This window comes from Centrocercus urophasianus, unplaced genomic scaffold (assembly GCF_019232065.1).
Source record: "Centrocercus urophasianus isolate 14NV4802_14NV808 unplaced genomic scaffold, USGS_Curo_1.0 seq_12, whole genome shotgun sequence".
In the NCBI taxonomy this organism is placed as follows: domain Eukaryota; kingdom Metazoa; phylum Chordata; class Aves; order Galliformes; family Phasianidae; genus Centrocercus; species Centrocercus urophasianus.
Genome location: NW_024884364.1, coordinates 42139408 through 42152563, shown reverse-complemented (window position 1 = coordinate 42152563; position 13156 = coordinate 42139408). Strand labels below are relative to the sequence as shown.

General features: G+C 36.7%; 1 protein-coding gene across 2 annotated transcripts in view; it reads left to right on the top strand.

The window, feature by feature from the left end:
- PHEX (phosphate regulating endopeptidase homolog X-linked) overlaps nucleotides 1–13156 on the top strand; it is a 94483-nt gene that overhangs the window by 75247 nt on the left and 6080 nt on the right. For both annotated transcript variants that reach the window (XM_042810202.1, XM_042810201.1), the window contains 5 exons: nucleotides 5129–5183; nucleotides 8493–8560; nucleotides 9580–9710; nucleotides 12686–12751; nucleotides 12852–12956. In XM_042810202.1, coding sequence (XP_042666136.1) covers nucleotides 5129–5183; nucleotides 8493–8560; nucleotides 9580–9710; nucleotides 12686–12751; nucleotides 12852–12956 — 425 coding nt within the window. The remainder of the gene's footprint in view (nucleotides 1–5128; nucleotides 5184–8492; nucleotides 8561–9579; nucleotides 9711–12685; nucleotides 12752–12851; nucleotides 12957–13156) is intronic.

Here is a 13156-nt window from a genome sequence, read left to right as displayed (position 1 = left end):
TTAAAGTTTACTTCTGATTTTCTCTATACAAGAGTTCTACTTATTTTCCAGTTCTTTTCCCAAAGTGTCTTAGATGAACAACGATGCACGTTTGTAATAGTTGTTACTTACCTAAATTCTAAATGTAATTTTCGTAGTATTTGCTAGTCGATTTCCCTTCAATTATAGGTACTTAACACGGACAACAGGCACCTATCATTGCCTTTAGATGCCACAGAGGTATCTAAGTACACTTCATATAATCTAAGCAGTGTGAATACTATCTTTTTTAATTATGATCACTGGAACACAAAAACACTTCCCCAATGAGAGTGTTTATTTTAATGAGCTCCAGAGCAGACAATAAATTACATGCTGAAAATAGATACAAGTGATGATCAAAGTATGCTAGCATACTTCTGTTGAAGAAAAGGTTTTATTTCATTACAGCACTGAAATATTGGCCCTTGAATATGTGAAGGGTGGAGGAAACTGCTCATTAGACATTTGGTGTATTTAATTTTCTTTCCAAGTGTAGATACACATGTCTCTAGAATATGTCAAAAAAGTAACATTTGTGGGATGTGAACAGTAATGAAAAGTGGATTTACAGTGAACATAGAAAAATATAAGCAATGCTCTCTATGAAGTATGTGCCTGAATAGATGTATCAGATAATTAAATACTGTTGATAGTATTTCTGTAAGTTTATACCTATGCTTCTGCTAAGTCATCTGCACTTGTACTGTGGTTTTCTAGTGAAAGTCAAGAGGACTCTTTCGAGAGCAGCTTCATTACACTTTAGAGGAAGAAGACGTAATCTAAAATAGAATTTTGAAATTATGTTCAAATAAGCATCCATAGAGAAAACCACAGATGAGAGCTCATATTAGGCAGTAAGTATCATCTTCATAGAAAGTGGCATGTGGATTCTGATGCTGGCAGCTGGCTGATGCTGTGAGTTGCAGGGGCAAACTCTTATCTTGCCTATAGACAGGCAAGCATTGGCAAACATGGTGCTGTGGCCAACGGGGGACCAGGGGACTCCATGTAGGACCACTTTTTCTTCCCTTAAGAGCTGGGCTAATTGGAAGGTTATTGATGAAGTAGTTTTAAGTGCTCCATTAATTTCCAGAAGGCTAATGAACACAACAGACATGGACTGAATACTTTCTGAGTGCACACTGTTCACAGAATCACAGTCCTGTTATTAAGTAAGCTTTAAGTGTTCTTAAGTGAGCTCTTTTCTTCATTTTTCCAATTTTCTAATGGCCAGTATTCTCTGTTATTTAATTACAGTCATAGGTGAGATGGTGTATGATCCTTACAGCCATTTCTTATTTCTTCTTCCTAAAATTCTTTAAAATAGCAGTTTTTCTGAGTATTCTATTTTTTTAATCTGAGGAATCTGGAGAGTTGTTGCCTTCAAAAAACACGTTTCTTAGAATTTAGGCCACTGTTATGACAGTGTTTGATCCTAATCACCTTCATATAGGTAGGCCAAAGCTATCTGAGATGCTTTGCAGGACACTGAGATAGGTTGCAGGAGACCTTGTCTCTTCAGGACTGGCAGAATGCACACCCCAGGAACAACATACAAAGATGTATCAAAAAAAAATGGGAAAAGATTCAGTGTTGAAACACTCCAAGCCTACGGATCCATTTTAAAGAAATATATCCTGCCTTTAATGCTATTTTTTGGTAACTGAATAACACCCTCGTGGTTTTCATGTTTAATTCCTTCTGTGTACTCACAATCCTTTGCTCGCTGACCAGCACTTCTGCTTATATCTAATTCATTTAAAGCTCTCAATCTGAATTCATTCAATGACACTTGAAAAAAAAGGTTACAGATTTTTTAAGCTTGTCTAAGAGCCACTGGTACAATGATCAGCAGAGAACTCTGTATGCCACACAGCTGTCTTCCACATCTGCTATTTACGTGCTAGAATCACCAGCTTGTCAGAAGTTACTTTAAACAAACCAACTAATTATTGGAAACTGTAAATGCAATGACTTTGAATGAGGCTTCACTAGTTCTTTTCTTAGTTAAAAATATCGTGCAATATAAGTGAATAATGCAATTAAGTTATGTAATTTAAATTCATATTTGGATTTGAACTCTAAGTTTCTTCATGATTTGGTGAGCCATCTCAATTGGTTTTAGTTTACTTCATCCATTATGAGTTTGCATAGCTATGGTGAACTATTAGATGAAATGTCATTGTGTCTCTCTGGAGAAGTAACACTATTCCCCAGAGTCTCAAGTTGTTCATCTGCACAATATGTATACCATATGGTATATAGCTAGCAAATTGATTCATTAATAGAAGAAAACCAATATAAATCTGAAAAAAAAAAAAAAACAAAACCCAAAAACAAACAAACAAAAAACCAAAAACACCACAACAACCACAAAACAAAGCAAAACCAACCAAACAAAAAAAACCTAAGTTTCAACTTTGAAATATATTCCTACAAACTTCACAGCACCTTGCTGGGGAGAGATGCTGAAAATTAATATAATGGATAAAGAGGATCTAAATGCATTCACTTAAGTTAAAAGTAGTTCTGTGCAGGTGAATGGCTATGTCAGAGCTTCAAGATAAGCATAAATTCATAGTGAAGTAGTTAAAGTAAGCCAGATCTGCTCCACTGCTTGAAATGCTCTGATGGTTCAGAGGAATAAGAACAGGAGTAGAGTACAGCAAAAAGTCACTTTCCAAGGTCCAGACAGAGGTTAGAAAAGACAAAGCCTACCTGGAGATGAATCTGGTGAAGAATTCAAAAGAAAGACCTAAAGAAAGTCTAGGGAAAATGTGGGCCCAGTGCCAAGTGGTTCAGGGGACCTGGTGACAAATTAAGAAAGTTTAAGTGCTCAGTCTTCATCACCTCGGTCTTCACTGGCAAGACTGACTTTTGGAAATGTCTGAGATCAGAGGGAAGGTCTGAAGCAAGGAGACTCATCCTCTGTGGAGAAGGAGAAGGCTGGGGAATGGTGTCCCTGTTCATGGCCGGGGAGTTGGACTAAATGACCTTTAAGGGTCCCTTGCCACTCAAACCATTCTATGATTCTATAAACAATGCATTTGTATCTCTACCTGAAACACAGACAAGTTCAAATTCACTGTTTGAGTCCACATGTGGGCAAAATAATTTCAAATCCTTACAAGACCTTGATACCCTCTTGATGTGGTGGAAGGCACACGGCCATGTGCCAGGATTGTGTAATCCCTAGATATTATTTATTGGGGATTGCGTTACCTTAGATCATACCTTCCTTACTATGGTCTCATTTCTTCATTTTGCCCACAGTTTTCTCATTTGCCTTTGGGAGTGAGGGGGTTAGTGGACTCTAACACTTCTTTCATTAAATGGTATCTTTTATGAATCCAAAGGACTTCACTGAGATTTGAAGTTTGCAAAGAAGCACTCAATCTAGTGCAGACTACATTGCCAACTCTTACTACCAAATGGTACTTAGCGCAATGATAACCTATAGCAGTCACAAAATGCCTGTGAAAATTACACTTATAGTTCAGGTCATGTGAACCAATTCAGGAAAGAATTTAGCTCAACGAATGAAGATTCAATCCTGTTAGAATACTGCATGTTACAACATGGAACGGGGGAGTGCCATTTACTTACACCAGTGTGCAACAGCCCTGCTATTGAATAATTCTGTTGGCCTTTGTGTATTTTGTTCTTCTCTAAATTTATGAAACCTTTTGATCAGGATGTGCCCATGATATGTTTTAGAACATGTGTAGTAAATACTCAAAACCCTTCTTTGTGTGCTGGGAGGCAAGAAGAATTAGATCAGGAAAACTTTGTCCTTGACACTGGCAAAATTGTGTTTTATAGCACTGGAAAAGCAATTCATAACATACATGAAAAAAAAAAAAAGAACACCCAGCATCCATATAAGCAAGATAAAAAAAGCACTCAGAAAATAAGTTTGAAAATGACACTTTTTTTTTAAACAAATTGCAAATTGGTAGTCAAGGCAGACAGGGAAGGACAGTGGAAAAAAACAGATGACCAGGAGGGTTTACTGTAACATTTTGTGTGAATTACAATCAGTATAACTTATTTAAAGACTTCGGAAGGAAAGGAAATCTTTTGCCTGAATTCTTATTAAAAAATCCATGTGCTATTTGTCAACAAAACAACTGAATAGGGTCAAATAAATTGAATCTGATTTTATTTTGATCTGAGAGGCCAGGTGATTCCTTGCAGAGAACTTTGTGAAGGTGAAGTAGAGATTCCTGAGAAGACTAGTGAATCATCAGAGAATTACTGATAAGGAGATGTCCGTGTGGGGTAACCTCAAAAGCAGATGAAAGTCCATGCTTTGCAGATGGGAATTTCTCATGCAAGGCACTGGATTCTACATTTGGTCCCATACAAACTACAGTTTTCACCAGCATTTGAAAACTTTGAGTATAGACATCTGCTTTATTTATCAACTTGTTTAATTGTTACTGTGTTCAACTCATTTGTCTTCAGAATAATGTCTCTGAAGTGTCACCTAGGAATTAGAAATAGAACTGTGACTTTGATCAAAGAACTGTATTTACATTTTATTTCATTTATCCATAACTGAAAAAGCAGCCAGGTAATCCTGTAGCCAGACTGGTTCTACAGCCTTGATTGCCTACAGCTCTGCTTTACAGAAGTGCTCAAGTTCCTTTACCTTTGACTTTCCTAGATTATAATTAAGCTGACATTGTATCACTTCCTTATATCTCTTGCAGCACAGAATCCTCTCTAAGCTAAGTCTCCTAATTCTTGTTGTATTTTGCCATATATTCTTGGTTGATATGTCAACATATCTGAAGACAATCAACTTTCTCGTGTTTGTTTTCACATAGTTGTTTATTGACAGAACACATACACAAATGCACACATGTGCCATGGCCAAAAATAAAGTTCTTGCAATGTAGCATGTAGCTGTCATTGAGGTCTTAAAGGAGAGAGATCTCTTCTTCTCAAACATCTTCTCCATCATGATCTGAAAATACCACCTGAGGGAAAGCTTGTCTAGTAAAACCTTCTGAAATGGAAAAAATAGAGGTCATAAACCCAAACTTAGATACTGTTATTCAGCTGTATAAACCTCACAATTATAATTTTTTTGCTATTACAGGATTCCCAGCAGGAGAACTGCAGAAGCCCTTCTTCTGGGGAACAGAGTATCCTAGGTAAGTACCATACCAGGGAACCTCTTATACCTGGAAATGGGGAAAAATAGGTAAAGGTATTAGAAATGCATATAAACAAAGGGGAGACCATAGAGAAAAAAACTATCCTGCTGAAGACAGCCAATAGGTTGAGCATGGTTATACTGTAAGTGTGCAAAGAGCTCACTCCTTGGCTTGTGTGTTCTTCCCTTATGTACCCCGATTTTACTATTGAAAAACCAGACTTGGAAAACTACTGCTCTGTGCAATAACTTTTCTTACCCTTGAGAGCAGAATGTGTTGCTGTTGTCTTAAACTGATGACTGATTTCTCACAGGAATTGCTAATTAAGTGCACCTGAGTGGAAGTGTTTCACTGCTATAGGATGCAGATGCAGCAGTGTGCACATGGCAGGTATTAAAAGGAATGGTAAATCAAGTAACTAACACTTCTTGAACAGAAATGAATACCCTGAGAAGCCTTTTATTATCAGTTTATTGCTCCATTTCTGCTAATATCTATGATTAACAGTAAGTCTTCTTCTGTGTTTACTAAAGTGCAGGAGAAAATCTCCATGTGTATAAGCGATTGCCTGAGAAGAACCTGTGTGCTTCTATAGCTGAGGAAGGCTAATTATAAGTCATATATATTTAATTTTGAAAAATGACTGCTTCAATGCAGTCCAATATCTTCCTATTTTAGGGAAGGATCAGACCAAGAAGAAGTCTCTGACAGCAGTTTCTGAAAGCTATTTTGCAGTTATACAAAGTCAATTATTACTGAAACATATCTTTCACATATCTTTGCTAAATAAAATAAAATAAAATAAAACTTCTAAAACATTTTGAATTTGACATCTTCTAGCCTGGTTGTGTCCATGTAAACAGGAAGTTTTGCAGTATATGTAGAGAGAAGCATTCAATCTAGGATCAAATGAATTTGTATCCATGGAGAATTCTTATGAACCAGATGTCTTTGTAAGTGTTAACTGGGGATAGAGAGAAGCACTTTCTTGTTAAGGAGAACTTATCTTCTGCTGTGGTTATTGCAGACCTTTTTCCAGCTTTACTTTTTGAAGAGGTTTTTCTGTACCCTGACCTTCTGTTACACCAGTAGAATTGAGATTCTTTCAAAGAATTGTATTTTGCTCATTTTTCTTCTTAAAGGTTACCTTAGCTTAAATTGGTTTTGCTTGAGTACATATCAAAATGAAATTTAGTAAACAAATGTAGCTGTTTAATATCAGACAACAGATTGCTTTTGTCCTTGAAATATTCCAGATCTGTCTTCTGTCTGCTTAAAAGAAATAGTACATAGCACTAGAACAACAACAACAACAACAAAACCATCAAAAGGTCATCAGCACTTGCTGGAAAACTTATTTAGCAAATATTTAACATTTAGTGCAGTTTTAGTGTCCAGTTTCAGCATAAGCACTATAAAAGAGCTGCATCTATTTGCATAAAAGGAAGTTAAATTGTCACTTTAGATCTGGGTACCCAAAATAAAATGCTATTCAAATGTCATTATTCATAGTTATGAGCCTTCTGTGCCAGATATATTGAAATATATTGAAAGGGAAACTGCTTTAGCAGGTGGGGATGGACTGGATATCTCCCGAGGTTCTCTTCCAATCTCTATGATTCTGTGATTATGTGAAATAGAGACATCAGGCTGAGGCAGTAACTTCCTTATAGCTCTCAGAGCCTCTCCAGTCCCAGAACGTTCCCCTCCAATATGGTACCTGTTGAGCTTCATCTAAGCCTCTCCATCTCTGTCTGGCTATTTCCCAAAAGTGAAGAGCGTGAGTGGACCTGGGAACACTTTTTACAAAACTGTTGTTGAGCTGGACAAAATTCTGAAGGGGGCTCATAGAAAGAAAGGACAAAATTCATTCCAAACCTCAACACATCTTTTGGGGCTGGGGAAAGCCCTAGGTGTTTCTGGGCATCGGTCTGCTGCTTTTGCCTGCCATCTATCACTGAATAAGATGCAATTAGTAACAGGGCTCATTGGTTCTTCTTGACCTCTTTTCGGGTTTCATGACATCCTTCAGCTTCCAAAGATCGCATGTAACTACTCTACTTCAGATGTGGAAAATGAGTCTCTAATTAGCACATTTACTACAGATCATTATCACTGTGTGCTACACAAGATTGCAAATTTGTCACACAAAAGGGCAATATTTTCATTGCTGAAATGTGTAATTTTAACCAGCATTTTTTAATGAAAGTTCACAATAGTAGTGGGGGAAAAAACAGTAGGGAAGATTTTATCACATGAAAATTACCTTTCAGGAAAGAAAAAAAAAAAGTGAAGAATTGCCATGGGAGTAGGGAGAATTAAATCACATAATACTTTCTGGGTATGACTGAGATGAGCAATTAGTGTGCTATGGATCATTAGGTCCAGTAATAACATGTTACTTCAAACTCCTCAACCTTTCTTCTGTTTCAATACAATCTGTTAGAAATACTCTAAGCTACTTTGAAGTATGGCATCTCTATATCCAAAATAATTCAAATCACAAGGAACAACTTAACAAATGAAAGACGCATTTAGTAGAAAACTCTCCCCTCCCCCATTATCCATTGCTTTTGATATCAGACAACTGGACCTTTCATCCCTATTTCTTCAAGTTGCATGTTTAATCTAGTATAACAAGGAATTTTTATTTTTATTTTTTTGTCAATCAGGAATACAAAATATTTTGGCTTATTCTTGTTTTCCTGTGCATTAGATGTAACTGCAGACCATGTCTTTTCCTATGCAGGTGCACAGAAATTGTATAACTTTTTCTTTGAAAACTGAAAGGAGATACATTTAATGCTTTGCAAAGTTGATAGTTTGCAAGTCTGTTTGTTGCATGCCAATGAAGAGCGATTTGAGCTGGCATTACAGAAGCCCTCTGTAGTGCTTGATCTATGTTTGTTTTTTTTTCGTGACTACACGAAGAGAATAATTCCACGTATAACACTGTTCTGGTCTCAGAATATAATTCATGCAATCAGCTGAAGGAGACATTCTGAACATTACTGAAGGAGACATTCTGGAGCTTAGATAGAGATTTGGTTAGTAGAGTGAACCACCACAGTGCTTTTTAAAATTTGATGTATAAGATTGTTTTTAAAGAAGGAAGAGTTTGACCTTCAGACTTTCAACAATATTAAGTCAAAATTGTGCAGCATGATTTTTAGTCCTATTTCCACTCACCCCTCACAATTTTAGTATTGATCTTTCCCGACATAGAGAACTGTTTGATCTCTTATCTTCTGTACTTTGATGTTCATGAGTATAGATACTATCTGAGGAAACTTCTTTGTGTTACAGGTCGTTAAGTTATGGTGCCATAGGAGTAATTGTTGGCCATGAATTTACTCATGGATTTGATAGTAATGGTGAGTGTTGTCCATATGTCAGTAACTTTTATTTTTCTTACGGAGTCTACAGATTTGTGAAAATGCCAGAAAGATCATTTGTGTATGCTTTAGCTCTTTCATTATTTCTTCTTAACAGTGCTGAATTTTCTGAAAAGAATTAAGGTTCTGCTGCATTGTTCAAGCTGATAAATTCCCTATATATATAATCTCTGTAATGGGAAGCTAAGAACCTGGCCAAGGGGCAGTAATTTGCCCTGAGAAGAAAATCTTAGGTTCTTGCTCTGACTGGCTGGAGATGAGATGAGATGCTCTCCTAAAAATGAGATGGAGCAAGGACCCAAGGCTGAATTTTCCATGAGTCACTGCTGTAACCACCGGTCTACGGAATGAGACATATTCTCCTTGCTTTCTTACTCCCATATATGTAGTTCAGATGTTCTGGTTCTGCTCCAAACCCAAAATGGAAATTTCAGAAGTTCCCATGACACAGATTTTTTTATTTTATTTTATTTTATTCTGCTGGTCAAATGTTTAACTTTTGCTTAGTAGTAACTAGCAGTAACTAGTAACACTAGCAAAGAATGACTTGAGCTGGCATTACAGAAGCCCACTGCAGCCTTTAATCTATGTTCTTTTTCATGACTGCGCTAAAGACAATATTAGAGAATAGACTAGTCATTATCAGGTTTGCAGAATCAAAGGTCAAGGAAGAAAAACACGATTATATTTACAAGAAAGCTCTTATATAATTTTAAAACATGCTATAGAACTCATTAATAATTACTATTTATTTCTAAAACCGAAGAATAGAATAACAAATAGAATCCATGCTGTTTACTACTAAGTTGACTGAAAACAAGATTTTGCCTGCTGATTTTAACTATTTTGTATACCACTCATTCTTGTGCAAGTGCTGGATTCCAAAACTGGGAAAGAATGTTTTGCTTGTTAGTTTTTGTTTTTATTGTTTTTGTTTGCTTGCTTTTGTTTCGCCTTGTTTTTTGCTAAAAAGCTTGTTTTCTTTCTTTAATTTGAAGGTCGGAAATATGACAAAAATGGAAACTTAGACCCTTGGTGGACAACTGGCTCTGAAGAAAAATTTAAAGAGAAAACAAAATGCATGATTAATCAATACAACAATTACTACTGGAAGAAAGCTAGCTTACATGTATGTAAAACACCAGTGATTGAAAGCACTGGTTTATTTTATTTTATTTTTTTTCCTTAAGCAATCTGTTCATAAATGCAAACGTATGGAGATACTGGCTACTGCCTTCCTTTCTCACAACAAATCATTTTCTAAAGTGAATTACTGTGATCAAAATTGTCTGTCAGATTTGATTAGTCCAGTCAAATACCAGTACCCTTACACTGGTGACAGGGCTAAAAAGTTTCTCCCTATCACATCACATTGGAAACAGAGGCAAGAAGATGAAGCCACTCGGCAGAGCTGGTCTAATTTCTGTGAGCATGTTGATTCTCTTCCAAAGATGAGATCAGTAATGAAAACTGAGCAGCCACTCTTTTTAGAAAGAAGAATATAATAGCAAATATTATATACTCCTTTAGAAATTCTTGTTATTTGTTACAGCTTTAGAAGAAGTTACATAAACCCTACTTTATGTCACATTCAACTCTTACAGTTTCTTTCATGTGTGCACACAGACCCAAATGTAGGGAGTACTATAGCAAAAACTCACAGAAAATGATTAAGAAAGGAAGTGCAAGGAAATTGTTTCTGTTTCATTGTCTGTCAGAGATACAGTCTTCTCTGAAAACGAGCAACTTATGTAAGTGTCCCAGATGATGGATAAACAGGATAAATTCTAGGCTTTCTGAAATCAATCGCTAGAATTCCAGTAACGTTGCCTGGGGCATGATTTTAATCTTTATTTTCAGGATAAAACACATTTTCGCCCCTCTACTCAATATCATCACCTCTACTTACATTCCAGAAGCATAAATACAATAAATTCTTTGCCTTTCAAGAACTGAGATGTTGTACTGAATGCTTAGCAATATTTTAAATACTTTCCCCAGGCTGTTTGTATTAGTCTCAGAGGCAATGAGACCATACTGTAGTCCAATTTGAAGTCCATCAACTGAGAGCTGAAATAACTCATGTAAGGTAACTTGCAAATAAAAATTCTCAGGCTTGCTCCTGAATATCAATAGGAAAAGAACTATCAATACAAAAATATCACTTAGAGGTCATCCAAATCTTCCCAGAGAAAATGACTGTCACTATAACGCTCCTGTCTTTGGCTCAGCCGTCAGCCTTATTTTCTACAGGTTCCTCTTGGTGTATAGCTGAATTTTTTGCACCACCACCTTGGAAGCTGGTGGATGGGCTTACAGAGAGATTCTGTTACCCACAGCCTCATTGTCTGGAAGGTTGTTTTCTCCTGTTTCTGTGAAATAACCTATAGCATGTTTTAGAGGACAGAAAAAAAAAAAATCTTGATATTTTCTGCTGTGTTTTATAGATTCTGAATGAAGAGGTATGCATGCAAAGGGCTTTTTTTCCTGCCAGTTATTTACATCAATATTCATATATTCTGCAGGTTTTTTCTCCTGTATTGTACATTTTAAATATTTTACATGAATCAAGAAACCTATTTACTCTTCCTCCTTCTCATTCAGTTTACAATAAAAATGTCTCCAGAAAAGAAGAGTAATGAAAGAAAAAGTGGATATAGAAATAGCTTCAGAGTGCAGTAATGACATAAAGTCATCTGATTAAATAAAAAACTTATCTTGGTCCCTGAGCCCTGTCAGGAACTGTCTATACACTGTAGTCTCAGATACCTGATCCAGAGCTGCCTGAGATCAACAGAAAGACTTCTTCCGCTTATTAAAATGACCTTTGGCTCACATGCCACTGCAGGATTGCTCTCATCTTATGCTCTAAATCAGTCTACTTCACAAGATCACTGAAAGAAAAGTGTACAAGGATGTAGGCCAGAAAAAAAAAAAAAAAAAAAAAAAGAAAAAAAGAAAGAAAAAAAAAGAATTTATATATTTGCATATTCCCTGGTGTCTATTCTCGTTATGATCTCTCTCCCATCTCCACTCCAGCCTTCCAGATGGATGGACAACAAGTAGGAAAGGAGCTGCACTTTCCACTTCTGCTTCCATTTCCCCTTGTTATATCCTTATCAGGTGCCAAGCAGGATGCCTTGGTTCTGGCCTGGGTGCTTGCCTGCATAAAGTGGTGATGCTGTATTCATGTACCCTGACATGCCATGGACTCACTGACTTTTTCTACCCCATTTTCTTCTCTTCTGCAAACATGAAACAAAGCTGGTTACTGAACCCATCCCCTCTACACTCATCCCCTGAGGCATGGGAGAGTCTGTCACTAGAGGATTTACAGGCAAGCATTGACCTTCAGTGCTTAGCTCAAAACTGTCCTCAATTATATTGTTCATTTTAGGCACAGTAGAGAGTAAAACTGCTTAATTACAAATACAGCCTGGTAGCACCAAGACCCTCTCTGCTGGGTGATCAGAAGTAATGCTGCCCTTGCAGAAATGAGGAGCTCTTCATGATGTTATTGCATTTTCTCATACCAGGAGACTGACTTTTTCAGAAAGTTCAGATACTCAGAATATATTCTTGTTTCCATTACTTTTGCTCTTGGAATGAATAATGCGGAAAGCAGGATGAATCTCCTTTACAGATATTTTTGGAGCACCGAAAATACTATCAATTTCAATTCAGTCTCTGACAGCTATTTTAATTATGCTATTTTATGTTATGACTTAGAAGTTATTTTAGCATTCCAGTAGTATATAAAATTTATGTAAAGAAACAAACATAACCTCTTAGATAACCAGAGAAAAACAGTCATTGGAGTAAATTAATTGATGCTCAGACCAAAGACCAGGAATGGGATTTTTATGTGCATCTCCTACATTTTGTGCTGTAGAGATCTAGGCCCTGAGTCAGGATAACTCTTCACAAATAATTATCTACCGACAGTATTCACATTTAAAACCAGTTTTTTTAACTCGAGATATGGTGCTTGAAACTGTCTGAAGTTGTTCTTGCCTTCCTTTATTTTTCACTCTGTCTCTTGAAGTTGATCAAGAAGGAAGTTCAGAAACAGGTCAAATGATGGATGTCTTTTCATTCTGCTAGGTAAATGGCAAGAGGACCTTGGCAGAAAACATTGCAGATAATGGAGGTTTGCGAGAAGCTTTCAGAGTAAGTACATGAAAAATATGTGGAACACATTATTTGAAAAGAACAGAGAAAGTTATACCCATGTCACTGAAGGGCACTTAGTACATCTCTTTCTAATCAGGCATACAGGAGATGGATTAGAGAAAAGAGAGGAGGAGAAGAGGAGCCTTTACTGCCGGGCCTTGACTTCACGCACAACCAGCTTTTCTTTCTCAGTTATGCTCATGTGAGTAGTACAAATGTTTTTAAGAACCCATCTAAGGATGGCACAGACTCCTTTGCTTCAACAATCTATACCAATCAGACTCTGAATTTTAAGGGTATGCTTAAGTTTTTCTTCTGCTTTGTACAGTGTTTTCTCATTGCAGCTCTCTTCCTTCTTGCTGCTCCCATGCAGTGCAAAGGTTATTTTGCACATATTGTCTC